The 16,544-nt window shown below is 46.5% G+C and overlaps 1 protein-coding gene across 1 annotated transcript in view; it reads right to left on the reverse strand.

The window, feature by feature from the left end:
* Positions 1 to 16,544, reverse strand: part of LOC141976721 (uncharacterized) — a 119,884-nt gene that overhangs the window by 60,979 nt on the left and 42,361 nt on the right. Inside the window, exon 8 of the mRNA XM_074937849.1 lies at positions 1,705 to 1,737. Within this exon, the coding sequence (XP_074793950.1) occupies positions 1,705 to 1,737 (33 nt within the window). The remainder of the gene's footprint in view (positions 1 to 1,704; positions 1,738 to 16,544) is intronic.

A 16,544-nucleotide genomic window follows, 5' to 3' on the forward strand; every position in this document is an offset into this window, starting at 1 on the left:
ACACTACCACATCACTGAAATTGCTGGAACTTGTTTTCTTTAAAACAAGCTTAGGAAATTATATACACAAAAACTCTACATTAAATTAATGTTATTTAAGTGCCAAAATCAAGCAGTTGAAAGTTAGGAAATACCAGATTTGCAGTTGCCTGTGCAGACACAGATGCATCAATTTCAAGGCCAAAAGGGACCATTGTGATCATCTAGTCTGACCTCCTGTGTACCGCACGCTGGAGAACTGCCCCAAAATAGTTCCTAGAGCAGATCTGTTTGAAAAAAAATCAACCTTTATTTAAAAATTGTCAGTGGTGGAGATTCCACCATGAATCTAGTAAATTGTTCCAATGGTTAATTACAATTTTTATTATATTTTATTATTGGTTAATTACCCTCACCGGTAAAAAATTACACCTTATTTCCACTCTCCATTTGTCTAGCCTCAACTTTCAGCAATTGGATTGTGTTATAGTTTCTTTGCTGCACTGAAGAACCCATTCTTAAGTATTTGTTCCCCATATTGATACGTATAGATTCTGATCAAGTTACCTCTTAACTTTCCCTTCGTAAAGCTAAATAGATTGAGTTTTTTGAGTCTGTCACTTTCACGTATTATGATATAGTCTTTAATTATATGATCACCTGTGTCATTCAGTGCACAGGATGGATGCATGTGTGGACAGAATTAAGGTTGCTCTGGCAATTGTATATCTAGCATTGTCTAACTTTCAACTGTTTGACTTTGCAACCTAAATAACTTCCTTTTAACATAGCTTTTTATATGTACTTTCCAGTATTGTTTAAATACATTTAATACTTTGCACTCTCTGTCCAACCAAAGTTCAAGGGTGTTTAGACTTAGGACCCCAATTTCAGCAAGGTATTTAAGCACAGGCTAAACTTTAAGAACATGAATAATCCCATTGATTTCAATGTTTATGTATAAATTCTCCCCTGACTTACTCCCTGTGCAATCCAGTTGACCTCAATATATATAACTCCAGTTAAGAACATAAAAATGGCCACTGGATCAGATCAATGGTCCATCTAATAGAATAGAATCATAGGACTGGAAGGGACCTCGAGAGGTCATTTCGTCCCAGTCCCCTACACTCAAGGCAGGACTAAGTATTATCTAGACCACCACGACAGGTGTCTGTCTAACATGCTCTTAAAAATCTCCAATGATGGAGATTCCACAACCTCTCTAGGCAATTTATTCCAGTGTTTAACCACGCTGACAGTTAGGAATTTTTTTCCTAATGTCCAACCTAAACCGTCCTTGCTGCAATTTAAGCCCATTGCTTCTTGTCCTGTCCTCAGGGGTTAAGGAGAACAAATTTTCTCCCTCCTTTTAACAACCTTTTATATACTTGAAAATTGTCATCATGTACCCTCTCAGTCTTCTCTTCTCCAGACTAAACAAACCCAATTTTTTTCAGTCTTCTCTCATAGGTCATGTTTTCTAGACCCTGAATCATTTTTGTTGCTCTTCTGTGGACTTTCTCCAATTTGTCCACATCTATCCCAGTATCCTGTCTGCTGACAGTGGCCAATTATATTGCAGGGGGCGTCAGTCTGGGCAGACCTGTGTCATTAGACTTACCCTTTCTTGACAATACACACTGTATCATCAAACAAAAATATTATGCATGGCATGGCAGTTAACACTTGCTAATATTTTAGATTAGCCTACAATGTTTTTACCTCCTTCAGGATCATGCTGTTCCCTGTGATTTACTGAAATAGAAAAAAGATATAAGGTATTTAATCTAGGCATGCAGATAATTTTCCAGTTACTGTTCAGCACATGTACCATATAGGATCTTCTTATCCAAGTTACCAAACACAAGATTCAGAAAAAGAGCGTAATCTTCCATTCAGTAAAGGTTTCCCTTTTTCTTCAACCTAAAATAACTTCTACAGTCCATAACAAGAACACACCACATTTCATGGCAGTGTCATACTCCTCTTAAAGATCCAGTTTGTCACCCCCAAAGTGATAGTTTCAGTGTTCTTTGGAATGTCATGCAAGTCACTAAGAACTCAATCTTTCAAGACACTGGGCACTATTATCTTGCTTAAGTAAAGCACTGTGTGCCGAGTAGAGTGGAACAATCACTTCCCATGTCTTACATATAACACTGCTGCTAATGCACTCCAAATTGATATTAGCCTCATAGCATCACCACATTATTGACTCATATTCAATCTGTCATCCATTATAACCCTCAGATCCTTTTCAGCAGCACTACCACCTGGCCAGTTATTCCCCATTTTGTAGTTGCACATTTGATTTTTCCTTCCTAAGTCTAGTACTTTGCACTTGTCTTTACTGAATTCAGAATCTGCTTTGCTTAGCATCTTGCCAACTTTTCCCAGCTGAAACTGACAATGTCTGGCAAGATGTCTCTTCCTCCCTCTTCCTTTAATCTCCAGCCCTGCCCCCTGGGCACACACCCAACCACCCACTCTACAAAACAAAATAAAGGCCACATTGTGCCTCACCCCTATGTGGGCATAAATGGTTCAACAAATCCATTTTGAAGCACTTAGAGGAGAGGAAAGTGATCAGGAACAGTCCAGCATGGATTCGCCAAGGGCAAGTCATTCCTGACTAACCTAACTTCCTTCTATGATGAGATAAATGGCTCTGTGGATGAGGGGAAAGCAGTGGACGTGTTATTCCTTGACTTTAGCAAAGCTTTTGATACGGTCTCCCACAGTATTCTTTCCAGAAAGTTTAAGAAGTATGGGCTGGATGAATGGATTATAAGGTGGATAGAAAGTTGGCTAGATCATCGGGTAGTGATCAATGGCTCCATGTCTAGCTGGCAGCCAGTATCAAGCGGAGTGCCCCAAGGGTCGATCCTGGGGCCAGTTTTGTTCAATATCTTCATTAATGCTCTGGAGGATGGCATGGATTGCACCCTCAGCAAGTTTGAAGATGACACTACACTGGGAGGAGTGGTAGATAAGCTGGCGGGTAGGGATAGGATACAGAGGGACCTAGACAAATTAGAGGACTGGGCCAAAAGAAATCTGATGAGGTTCAACAAGGACAAGTGCAGAGTCCTGCACTTAGGATGGAAGAATCCCATGCACTGCTACAGACTAGGGACCGAGTGGCAAGGCAGCAGTTCTGAAGAAAAGGACCTAGGGGTTATAGTGGACAAGAAGCTGGATATGAGTCAATAGTGTGCTCTTGTTGCCAAGAAGGCCAATGGCATTTTGGGGTGTATAAGTAGGAGCATTGCCAGCAGATCGAGGGACGTGATCGTTCCCCTCTATTCGACATTGGTGAGGCCTCATCTGGAGCATGATTAGGGGGCTGGAGCACATGATTTATGAGGAGAGGCTGAGGGAACTGGGATTATTTAGTCTGCAGAAGAGAAGAATGATGGGGGATTTGATAGCTGCTTTCGACTACCTGAAAAGGGGTTTCAAAGAGGATGGATCTAGACTGTTCTCAGTGGTAGCAGATGACAGAACAAGAAGTAATGGTCTAAAGTTGCAGTGGGGGAGGTTTAGGTTGGATATTAGGAAAAACTTTTTCACTAGGAAGGTGGTGAAGCACTGGAATGGGTTACCTAGGGAGTTGGTGGAATCTCCTTCCTTAGAGGTTTGTAAGGTCAGGCTTGACAAAGCCCTGGGTGGGATGATTTAGTTGGGGATTGGTCCTGCTTTGAGCAGGGGGTTGGACTAGATGACCTCCTGAGGTCCCTTCCAACCCTGATATTCTATGAAATCATCTCCCTTGCACCATATTATAAGGACCAGACACAACTTCAGGCTTTGGGCCATCTCCCCCCTCCTACCTCACCCCTCACCAGCCTGTGAGTGGGACTGATGCAGTGGAGGAGTGTACCGAACCTCATGGACTGGTGTTGCATTCGTCCTGCATCCCAAGCACTCCATTGGGTAATGTAGCATGGGACACTGAGAAGTTGCACTGTTTTATCATCACTCAAATTTTTAAATTTAAGCATTAAAATATGGCATTTCAGGAACTAGGGTTACTTACTTATAACTGGAGTACTTTGCAGTGAGCCTCTGCATATTTACACTCATCAAGACATGTACATCATGAGCCACCAGGATATTCTGGAGAGTGGCATCCATTGGGGTTACTCGCCCTCATCTCTTCCTCCCATTCTGGAGGGTTCTGATGGTGTCAAAGGGGAAATAGCCCCAACTTCCCTTCAGTGCCTTCCTCTAACTTGAGAATTCCTAAACAGAGACTCCAAAGAATTTGGGAAGGTGGTAGGAGAGTGTGAATATGCAGAGGCTCATCTTGGAGCACAACAGGAGCGAGCGGGCATTGCCTCCTTCCCAGATGGACCAAAGGACAGGGGCAACCACCCCCGGTGGGCAGAGCTGGGACACCAGTGCCTTCCCCACCGGAAGCAGAGGGGTGGGATAGGAACAAGAAGTATAAAGGGAAGGCCCTCCAGCTCAGTCGGAGAGGAGCCACTGGAGGAGAAGGATGTCTCTTCCCCACCGCTGGAGCTTGAACCTTACAGCAACTGCTGCAGCACCCAAGATTTGGAGGGACTGCTAGATTTGCTTATCGCCAGAGACATGTAGGATTTGCTGTGGCTGCCATTAGCTGTTTATCTCAGCAAGATGGACGATGACTCCAGGTACCCCTCTCGAACAGGAGTGTAGGAAGTAGTCCACGGCATAGGAAGTAGCTTAGGGGAGCCTAATATAGTTTGGTTGTATTGCTGACTGACCGCTGGCCAGCGTGTTGTGGCTGGATTTCCCCGCTGACCCAGTAGCGGACCACTCCACCACTGTTAGGGCCTTGGGCTGGGACGTGGTGGAGTGGCAGAGGTAAGAGGACATGGGCCCACCCAACTCCACCACGTCCCAGACCAGGGGCCTCGGAGTGGTTGCCTCTTTACCAGAGGCCAAGAGACCTGTGTTTGTCGGTGGTCTGCCATAGCCAGGACCCCCAATTGTTTGCTGCCCTGCCCTGTTTGAGGGCCTGGTGTATAGACTCACTACTGCCCTGTCCTGACTACAGGCCAGAGAATCCTGACTTCTCTGCCCTGCCCTGTCAAGGGACTGGCCTCCTAGACTTTGCTGCCCCACACTGTTTGAGGGCCTGGGCTAATAGACATGTTACTGTTCTGTTCTGAATACCAGCCAGAGCCTTCTAACTGTTTGCAGCCTGACCCTTCCTGAGGGCTGGGTCTTATAGACAGTGCTGCTCTACCCTGATTGCAGGCTAGAACCCTCTAACTGTTTGGTGCCCCGCCTGGTTGGAGGACCAGGGCCCCTAGACACAGTATTGTGCTATCTTGACGAATGGCAGGAGTCCCAGTGCTAATTCCCCCCTGAACTGTCCCCTTCCAGAGGACTTCTAGCAAGTGCGTGGCCTCCCTCCCAGACAGAGAGCGTGTCAAGGTTCCTTCCCCACTCTGAACTCTAGGGTACAGATGTGGGGACCTGCATGAAAACCTCCTAAGCTTACTTTTACCAGCTTAGGTTAAAACTTCCCCAAGGTACAAATTAAGTTTACCCTTTGCCCTTGGATTTCCACTGCCACCACCAAACTTTATCTGGGTTTACTGGGAAATGTAGTTTGGACACGTCTTTCCCCCCAAAGTCCTCCCAACCCTTGCACCCCACTTCTTGGGAAGGTTTGGTAAAAATCCTCACCAATTTGCATAGGTGACAACAGACCCAACCCTTGGATCTTAGAACAATGAAAAAGCATTCAGTTTTCTTACAAGAAGACTTTTAATAGAAGTAAAGGAATCACCTCTGTAAAATCAGGATGGTAGATACCTTACAGAGTAATTAGATTCAAAACATGGAGAATCCCTCTAGGCAAAACCTTAAGTTACAAAAAAGACACATAGACAGGAATAGTCATTCTATTCAGCACAGTTCTTTTCTCAGCCATGTAAAGAAATCATAATCTAACACATACCTAGCTAGATTACTTACTAAAAGTTCTAAGACTCCATTCCTGTTCTGTCCCCGGCAAAAGCAGCATACAGACAGACCAGACCTTTGTTTTTCTCCCTCCTCCCAGCTTTTGAAAGTATCTTGTCTCCTCATTGGTCATTTTGGTCAGGTGCCAGCGAGGTTACCTTTAGCTTCTTAACCCTTTAGAGGTGAGAGGATTTTTCCTCTGGCCAGGAGGGATTTTAAAGGGGTTTACCCTTCCCTTTATATTTATGACACGCCCCCCAAATCTCAGCTAGGGTGAAATGCTGGCTGGGATTTCTTCCTGGAGCTCTAGGAAAAACAGAGTTAATAAGACACATGCACCTCTAAATATACTACCAAGTATATAAAGACTAACAATATTTTCCACATCTCAAGGATGATTTTAACCAGTTGATTATGGGAAACTTTCACGGGAGAGTGCATCAGCCACTTTGTTAGAAGCTCCTGAGATGTGTTGGATGTCGAAATCAAAATCTTGGAGAGCTAAACTCCACCAAATAAGTTTTTTGTTATTTCCCATGGCAGTATGAAGCCACTGTAGCGCAGCATGGTCGGTTTGTAGGTGGAAATGCCGTCCCCAAACATATGGGTGTAGCTTTTCCAGGGCATAGGCAATGGCATAACATTCTTTTTCAGTGACTGACCAGTTGCTTTCCCTCTCAGACAGTTTTTTGCTGAGAAACACTACAGGGTGGAATTCTTGATCAGGTCCTTTCTGCATTAAAACTGCTCCCACACCACGCTCGGACGCATCTATGGTTACTAGGAACGGTTTGTCAAAGTCTGGGGCCCTTAGTACAGGGTCAGACATGAGTGTCGCTTTAAGCTGGTTAAAGGCCTTCTGACACTTTTCGGTCCACTGAACTGCATTTGGCTGTTTCTTTTTGGTTAGGTCTGTCAGTGGGGCGGCAATTTGGCTGTATTGCGGTACAAATCGTCTGTAATAACTGGCCAAGCCTAAGAAGGATTGAACCTGTTTCTTTGACTTTGGGACAGGCCACTTTTGGATAGCATCCACTTTGGCCTGTAGGGGGCTGATAGTTCCTTGACCCACCTGGTGTCCAAGGTAAGTCACTCTGTTTAGGCCAATTTGACACTTCTTAGCCTTAACAGTTAGTCCTGCCTCCCTTATGCGCTCAAAGACTTTTTGTAGATGTTCCATGTGTTCTGCCCAGAAATCGGATAATATGGCCAAATTGTAAAGGTAGGCAACTGCATATTCTCCCAATCCCTCTAGGAGACCATCTACAAGTTTTTGGAAGGTGGCAGGTGCATTCCGCAGCCCGAAAGGGAGCACGTTAAATTCATACAGCCCGACACATGTGACGAAGGCTCCCCTTTCCTTGGTGGATTCATCTAGCGGTACATGCCATTACCCGTTGGTTAAGTCCAAGGTAGAGATGAACTGGGCCCTTCCCAGTTTCTCCAAGAGTTCATCTGTGCGTGGCATTGGATAGTTGTCTGGGCGAGTTACAGCATTTAGCTCACGGTAGTCCATACAAAAATGTATCTCCCCATCTGATTTGGGAACTAGAACCACTGGAGATGCCCATGCACTTCCAAAGGGGCAGATTACACCCATCTGTAACATATCCTGGATCTCCTGGTCCTTAGCAGTTTTAGCTTGAGGAGACACCCGGTAAGGTTGGACTTTAATTGGGTGACCATTACCTGTGTCAATAGAGTGGTGTGCCCGTTCAGTCAGTCCTGGGGTGGCTGAGAACGTTGGCGCATAGCTAGTGCACAGCTCCTTGATCTGCTGTCGCTGCATACGCCCAAGGGTCATGGAGAGATTCACCTCTTCCACACCACCAGCACTTTCCCCTTCATAGTAGACACCTTCAGGCCACTCAGCGTCGTCTCCTCCCTGGGCTGTAAACTGACAAACCTTTAATTCTCTGGAATAAAAGGGCTTTAGAGAATTAATATGGTACACCTTGGCTTTCGGTTGGAGGTGGGGAATGCTATGAGATAATTAACACGGCGCTCCTGGACCGTGAATGGCCCTTCCCACGATGCTTCCATTTTATGGGCCTGGAGCGCCTTTAAGACCATGACCTGGTCCCCTACTTTGAAGGAACGCTCTCTGGCATGTTTATCATACCAGGCCTTTTGCTCTTTTTGAGCATCCTGTAAGTTTTCTTTAGCAAGGGCTACAGAGGTTCGGAGGGTGTTTTCTAGGTTGGTTACAAAGTCCAGAATGTTAGTTCCTGGAGAAGGTGTAACTCCCTCCCATTCCTGCTTCACCAACTGTAATGGCCCCTTAAACTCACGGCCATATACAAGTTCAAATGGTGAAAACCCTAAACTGGGATGTGGTACAGCTCTGTAGGCAAAGAGCAACTGCTGCAACACTAGGTCCCAATCATTGGAGTGCTCATTTACAAATTTATGTATCATGGCCCCCAAAGTCCCATTAAACTTCTCCACCATGCCATTTGTTTGATGGTGGTAAGGAGTGGCAACCAAGTGATTTACCCCATGAGCTTCCCAAAGGTTTTCCATAGTTCCTGCCAGGAAATTAGTCCCTGCATCTGTGAGGATGTCGGAGGGCCAACCTACCCTGCCAAAAATGTCTGCTAGTGCCTGACACACACTTTTAGCCTTGGTGTTGCTTAGAGCTACTGCTTCCAGCCATCGGGTGGCAAAATCCATGAAAGTCAGTATGTACTGCTTTCCTCTGGGTGTCTTTTTTGGAAAAGGATCCAGAATATCCACAGCTACTCGCTGAAATGGAACTTCAATGATGGGGAGTGGCTGGAGAGGGGCTCTGACCTGGTCTTGGGGTTTTCCCACTCTTTGGCATACTTCACAAGACCGGACATAGGTAGAAACATCCTTGCCCATTCCCTCCCAGTGGAATGACCCCCCCAAATGGTCTTTGGTCCTGTTCACCCCAGCATGGCCACTAGGATGATCGTGGCCTAAGCTGAAGAGCTTGGCCCGGTATTTAGTTGGAACTACCAACTGCCTCTGAGGATGCCAGTCTTCCTGGTGCATACTGTGGAAAGTATGCATCCGATGAAGTGAGCTGTAGCTCACGAAAGGTTATGCTCAGATAAATTGGTTAGTCTCTAAGGTGCCACAAGTACTCCTTTTCTTTTTGCGAATACAGACGAACACGGCTGCTACTCTGAAACCTGTCATTATGCAAGGCACTGCATTTAGCCGTATGGAGTGGAAATCTATCAACTGCATGTAAAAACTTGTACAGATACAGACAGACATCATCTTCCTTTCCAAATGCAAACAGATGGGCATCGTACCAAAAGGACTGAAGGTAAAAAATCCATTACAATCTACATACCACACAGACTATGCTGACAGCTTGTGCCACACGCTCTCAAGGAAACTGCGGAACCACCTGATCAACATCCTCTATAGCAAACAGGGAAAGATAAAGAATGAGCTCTCAAAAATGGATACTCTCATAAAAAACCAACCTTCCACACAAACTTCCTCGTGGCTGGACTCTACTAAAACTAGACAAGCCATTTACAAAACACACTTTGCTTCTCTACAAAAGAAAAAGGACACTAAACTTTCTAAACTACTACACGCCACAAGGGGCCACAGCAATGGTTCCCTCAACCCACCCAGCAATATTGTTAACCTATCCAACTATACTCTTAGGACAGCTGCTTCTGCTGGGCTATCTCGAGGCCTCTCCTTCTGCCCCTCCACCCCATGAATATGATACAGTTCTGTGGTGACCTAGAATCCTATTTTCGACGTCTCCGACTAAAGGAATATTTCCAACAAACCTCTGAACAACATACTAATCCACAGAGACCTCCCTACCTACACTACAAAAAGAAGGATTCTAGGTGGACTCCTTCTGAAGGTCGAGACAGCAGACTGGACTTCTACATAGAGTGCTTCCGCCGACATGCACGGGCTAAAATTGTGGAAAAGCAGCATCACTTGCCCCACAACCTCAGCCGTGCAGAACACAATGCCATCCATAGCCTCAGAAACAACTCTGACATCATAATCAAAAAGGCTGACAAAGGAGGTGCTGTTGTCATCATGAATAGGTCAGAATATGAACAAGAGGCTGCTCGGCAGCTCTCCAACACCACTTTCTACAAGCCTCTACCCTCTGATCCCACTGAGAGTTACCAAAAGAAACTACAGCATTTGCTCAAAAGACTCCCTGAAAAAGCAAAAGATCAAATCCGCACAGACACACTCCTGGAACCCCGACCTGGGGTATTCTATCTATTACCCAAGATCCATAAACCTGGAAATCCTGGGCGCCCCATCATCTCAGGCATTGGCACCCTGACAGCAGGATTGTCTGGCTATGTAGACTCCCTCCTCAGGCCCTATGCTACCAGCACTTCCAGCTACCTTCGAGACACCACTGACTTCCTGAGGAAACTACAATCCATCAGTGATCTTCCTGATAACACCATCCTGGCCACTATGGATGTAGAAGCCCTCTACACCAACATTCCACACAAAGATGGACTACAAGCCATCAAGAACACTATCCCTGATAATGTCACGGCTAACCTGGTGGCTGAACTTTGTGACTTTGTCCTTACCCATAACTATTTTACATTTGGGGACAATGTATACCTTCAAATCAGCGGCACTGCTATGGGTAACCGCATGGCCCCACAGTATGCCAACATTTTTATGGCTGACTTAGAACAACACTTCCTCAGCTCTCGTCCCCAAACACCCCAACTCTACTTGCGCTATATTGATGACGTCTTCATCATCTGGAGCCATGGAAAAGAAGCCCTTGAGGCATTCCACCATGATTTCAACAATTTCCATCCCACCATCAACCTCAGCCTGGTCCAGTCCACACAAGAGATCCACTTCCTGGACACTACAGTGCTAATAGAATCATAGAATCATAGAATATCAGGGTTGGAAGGGACCCCAGAAGGTCATCTAGTCCAACCCCCTGCTTGAAGCAGGACCAATTCCCAGTTAAATCATCCCAGCCAGGGCTTTTTCAAGCCTGACCTTAAAAACCTCTAAGGAAGGAGATTCTACCACCTCCCTAGGTAACGCATTCCAGTGTTTCACCACCCTCTTAGTGAAAAAGTTTTTCCTAATATCCAATCTAAACCTCCCCCACTGCAACTTGAGACCATTACTCCTCGTTCTGTCATCTGCTACCATTGAGAACAGTCTAGAGCCATCCTCTTTGGAACCCCCTTTCAGGTAGTTGAAAGCAGCTATCAAATCCCCCATCATTCTTCTCTTCTGCAGACTAAACAATCCCAGCTCCCTCAGCCTCTCCTCATAAGTCATGTGCTCTAGACCCCTAATCATTTTTGTTGCCCTTCCCTGGACTCTCTCCAATTTATCCACATCCTTCTTGTAGTGTGGGGCCCAAAACTGGACACAGTACTCCAGATGAGGCCTCACCAGTGTCGAATAGAGGGGAACCATCACGTCCCTCGATCTGCTCGCTATGCCCCTACTTATACATCCCAAAATGCCATTGGCCTTCTTGGCAACAAGGGCACACTGTTGACTCATATCCAGCTTCTCGTCCACTGTCACCCCTAGGTCCTTTTCCGCAGAACTGCTGCCTAGCCATTCGGTCCCTAGTCTGTAGCTGTGCATTGGGTTCTTCCATCCTAAGTGCAGGACCCTGCACTTATCCTTATTGAACCTCATCAGATTTCTTTTGGCCCAATCCTCCAATTTGTCTAGGTCCTTCTGTATCCTATCCTATCCCTCCCCTCCAGCGTATCTACCACTCCTCCCAGTTTAGTATCATCTGCAAATTTGCTGAGAGTGCAATCCACACCATCCTCCAGATCATTTATGAAGATATTGAACAAAACCGGCCCCAGGACCGACCCCTGGGGCACTCCACTTGACACCGGCTGCCAACTAGACATGGAGCCATTTATCACTACCCGTTGAGCCCGACAATCTAGCCAGCTTTCTACCCACCTTATAGTGCATGCATCTAGCCCATACTTCCTTAACTTGCTGACAAGAATACTGTGGGAGACCGTGTCAAAAGCTTTGCTAAAGTCAAGAAACAATACATCCACTGCTTTCCCTTCATCCACAGAACCAGTAATCTCATCATAGAAGGCGATTAGATTAGTCAGGCATGACCTTCCCTTGGTGAATCCATGCTGACTGTTCCTGATCACTTTCCTCTCATGTAAGTGCTTCAGGATTGATTCTTTGAGGACCTGCTCCATGATTTTTCCAGGGACTGAGGTGAGGCTGACTGGCCTGTAGTTCCCAGGATCCTCCTTCTTCCCTTTTTTAAAGATTGGCACTACATTAGCCTTTTTCCAGTCATTTGGGACTTCCCCCGTTCGCCACGAGTTTTCAAAGATAATGGCCAAGGGCTCTGCAATCACAGCCGCCAATTCCTTCAGCACTCTCGGATGTAACTCGTCCGGCCCCATGGACTTGTGCACGTCCAGCTTTTCTAAATAGTCCCTAACCACCTCTATCTCCACAGGGGGCTGGCCATCTCTTCCCCATTCTGTGCTGCCCAGCGCAGCAGTCTGGGAGCTGACCTTGTTAGTGAAAACAGAGGCAAAAAAAGCATTGAGTACATTAGCTTTTTCCACATCCTCTGTCACTAAGTTGCCTCCCTCATTCAGTAAGGGGCCCACACTTTCCTTGGCTTTCTTCTTGTTGCCAACATACCTGAAGAAACCCTTCTTGTTACTCTTGACATCTCTTGCTAGCTGCAGCTCCAGGTGCGATTTGGCCCTCCTGATATCTTTCCTACATGCCCGAGCAATATTTTTATACTCTTCCCTGGTCATATGTCCAACCTTCCACTTCTTGTAAGCTTCTTTTTTATGTTTAAGATCCGCTAGGATTTCACCATTAAGCCAAGCTGGTCGCTTGCCATGTTTACTATTCTTTCGACTCATCGGGATGGTTTGTCCCTGTAACCTCAACAGGGATTCCTTGAAATACAGCCAGCTCTCCTGGACTCCCTTCCCCTTCATGATAGTCCCCCAGGGGATCCTACCCATCCGTTCCCTGAGGGAGTCGAAGTCTGCTTTCCTGAAGTCCAGGGTCCGTATCCTGCTGCTTACCTTTCTTCCCTGTGTCAGGATCCTGAACTCGACCAACTCATGGTCACTGCCTCCCAGATTCCCATCCACTTTTGCTTCCCCCACTAATTCTACCCGGTTTGTGAGCAGCAGGTCAAGAAAAGCGCCCCCCCTAGTTTATGTGACAATGGTCACATAAACACCACCCTATACCGGAAACCTACTGACCGCTATTCCTACCTACATGCCTCCAGCTTTCACCCTGACCACACCACACGATCCATTGTCTACAGCCAAGCTCTACGATACAACCGCATTTGCTCCAACCCCTCAGACAGAGACAAACACCTACAAGATCTCTATCAAGCATTCTTACAACTACACTACCCACCTGCGGAAGTGAAGAAACAGATTGATAGAGCCAGAAGAGTTCCCAGAAGTCACCTACTACAGGACAGGCCTAACAAAGAAAATAACAGAACGCCACTAGCTGTCACCTTCAGCCCCCAACTAAAACCCCTCCAACACATTATTAAGGATCTACAACCTATCCTGAGGGATGACCCAACACTCTCACAAATCTTGGGAGACAGGCCAGTCCTTGCCTACAGACAGCCCCCCAACCTGAAGCAAATACTCACCAACAACCACATACCACACAACAGAACCACTAACCCAGGAACCTATCCTTGCAACAAAGCCTGTTGCCAACTGTGCCCACATATCTATTCAGGGGACACCATCACAGGGCCTAATCACATCAGCCACACTATCAGAGGCTCGTTCACCTGCACATCCACCAATGTGATATATGCCATCATGTGCCAGCAATGCCCTTCTGCCATGCACATTGGTCAAACTGGACAGTCTCTACGTAAAAGAATAAATGGACACAAATCAGATGTTAAGAATTATAACATTCATAAACCAGTCAGAGAACACTTCAATCTCTCTGGTCACGCGATTACAGACATGAAAGTTGTGATATTACAACAGAAAAACTTCAAAACCAGACTCCAGCGAGAGAATGTTGAATTGGAATTCATTTGCAAATTGGATACAATTAACTTAGGCTTGAATAGAGACTGGGAGTGGCTAAGTCATTATGCAAGGTAACCTATTTCCCCTTGTTTTTTCCTACCCCCCGCCCTCAGATGTTCTTGTTAAATCCTGGATTTGTGCTGGAAATGGCCCAACTTGATTATCATACACATTGTAAGGAGAGTGATCACTTTTGATAAGCTATTACCAGCAGGAGAGTGGGGTGGGGGGAGAGAAAATCTTTTGTAGTGGTAAACACCCATTTTTTCATGGTTTGTGTGTATAAAAAGATCTTTTGTACTTTCCACACTATGCGTCTGATGAAGTGAGCTGTAGCTCACGAAAGCTTATGCTCAAATAAATTGGTTAGTCTCTAAGGTGCCACAAGTACTCCTTTTCTTTTTGCGAATACAGACTAACACGGCTGTTACTCTGAAACCAGTCTTCCTGGTGTGCACCAGAAAGAGTTTCCTTGTATAAAAGTCCTTTTTCTACAACAAACTTGGATCGATTAGAAGAGCAGAGGGGCGGCGGGTTGCTCCGTGCCACCGTCCAAGCTCTCTGGAGGCTTTCATCTGCTTCCTGTTCTATCTGGAACTGTTCTCTTGATGCTGGAGAGATCAGTTCCTCATTGGATTGTGGACCTATGCTTGGTCCCTCTGGAAGCGATGTAGGGGATGGGGCTGTTTCCGTTGACTGTGAACCGCTCTCCGCTGGGAAACTATGTTGGGGTTCAGGCTCCGGCTGAGCCTCTTGTGTAGGGTTATGGGCTGCTGCCGGTTCAGGTTCAGTGGGGCCCTCTGGTTTTGAGGTTGCAAGTACTGGATTCAGTGCTGGCAATGGGTCTGGTGCTGGTTTTTCCTCTGGTTCCGTTTCTGGGACTGGTTCCACCTGGGTCTCTGGGACTGGATCCACTACTGCTGTTGCAGACATTGGCCTGGGGTCCGGGTCCATCACCTCTGACCGGGTCCTGATAGAAGTTTCCGGAACAGAGCTAGGCCTCACAGCTTGTTTAGCCTGGCTGCGGGTGACCATTCCAACCCTCTTGGCCCGCTTCACATGATTGTCCAAGTCTTCCCCCAACAGCATGGGGATGAGATAATCATCATAGACTGCAAAAGCCCATGTTCGTGACCAGCCCTGGTACTGGACAGGCAACTTGGCTGTAGGCAAATTGAAAGAGTTGGACTTGAAGGGTTGAATCGTCACTTGGCTCTCCGGGTTGATTAAATTGGGGTCCACTAAGGAAGCATGGATAGCTGACACTTGTGCTCCGGTGTCCCTCCACGCGGTGACCTTCTTCCCGCCCACACTCACAGTTTCCCTCTGCTCCAAGGGTATCTGGGAGCTATCTGGGCCTGCGGATCTTTGGTGTGATTCCGGTGCAATGAAGTGTAATCTGTTGAGGTTCTTGGGGCAGTTGGCCTTTATATGCCCCAGCTCGTTACATTTAAAACATCGTTTAGCTGACGGGTCACTGGGGCGAGGCGGGTTGCTGGAGAACGGGGTGGTGGGACGATAAAGTGTCTGGAGGGTTCTTTGGGAGGTAGGTGGGGCCTTGGGCGGCCCCCGGTAATAGGGTGTGGTCTGGGGCTGTCCCTTCTGGTCTCCGCCTCAACTGTGACCAGTTTTCGTCTTCTCTGCCACCTCTACCCATCTGGCTCCAATCTCTCCTGCCTCGATTACAGTTTTGGGCTTCCCATCTACGACGTATCTTTCTATTTCCTCAGGAACACCCTCTAAGAATTGTTCCATTTGCATTAGGAAGGGCAAATTTACTGGAGATTCAACACTTGCTCCTGATATCCAGGCATCCCAATGTTTCACAATGTGATAGGCATGTCGGGTAAATGACACGTCTGGTTTCCACCTTAGGGCTCTGAACCTCCAACGAGAATGTTCGGGTGTTATCCCCATTCTGACTCTCGCCTTCAATTTAAACAGTTCATATTTGTTCATGTGTTCTTTAGGCATTTCAGCCGCCACCTCAGCTAAAGGTCCTCTGAGCTGCGGCCTCAGCTCTACCATGAATTGGTTGGTAGAGATGCTGTACCCAAGGCAGGCCCTTTTGAAGTTTTCTAAGAAGGCCTCCGTATCATCGCTTGCCTTGTAGGTGGGGAACTTTCTGGGATGGGAAGTGGTACCTGGAGAAGGATTGCTAGGGTTTGTTGGTATATTCTGCTGAGCCTTTACCTTCTCCATCTCCAGTTCATGCTTCCTCTCTTTTTTCTTCTCCTCCTCCACGTTTCCTCTCTTTTTCCTTCTCCTCCTCCACATGCCACTCCTGGACTTTCTGGACTTTGTAACCAACCTAGAAAACACCCTCCGAACCTCTTTAGCCCTTGCTAAAGAAAATTTACAGGATGCTCAAAAAGAGCAAAAAGCCTGGTATGATAAACATAGGAGAGAGCGTTCCTTCAAAATAGGGGACCAGGTCATGGTCTTAAAGGCGCTCCAGGCCCATAAAATGGAAGCATCATGGGAAGGGCCATTCACGGTCCAGGAGTGCCTAGGAGCCATTAATTATGGAAAAGT

Source organism: Natator depressus, chromosome 23, assembly GCF_965152275.1.
Source record: "Natator depressus isolate rNatDep1 chromosome 23, rNatDep2.hap1, whole genome shotgun sequence".
NCBI lineage: Eukaryota > Metazoa > Chordata > Testudines > Cheloniidae > Natator > Natator depressus.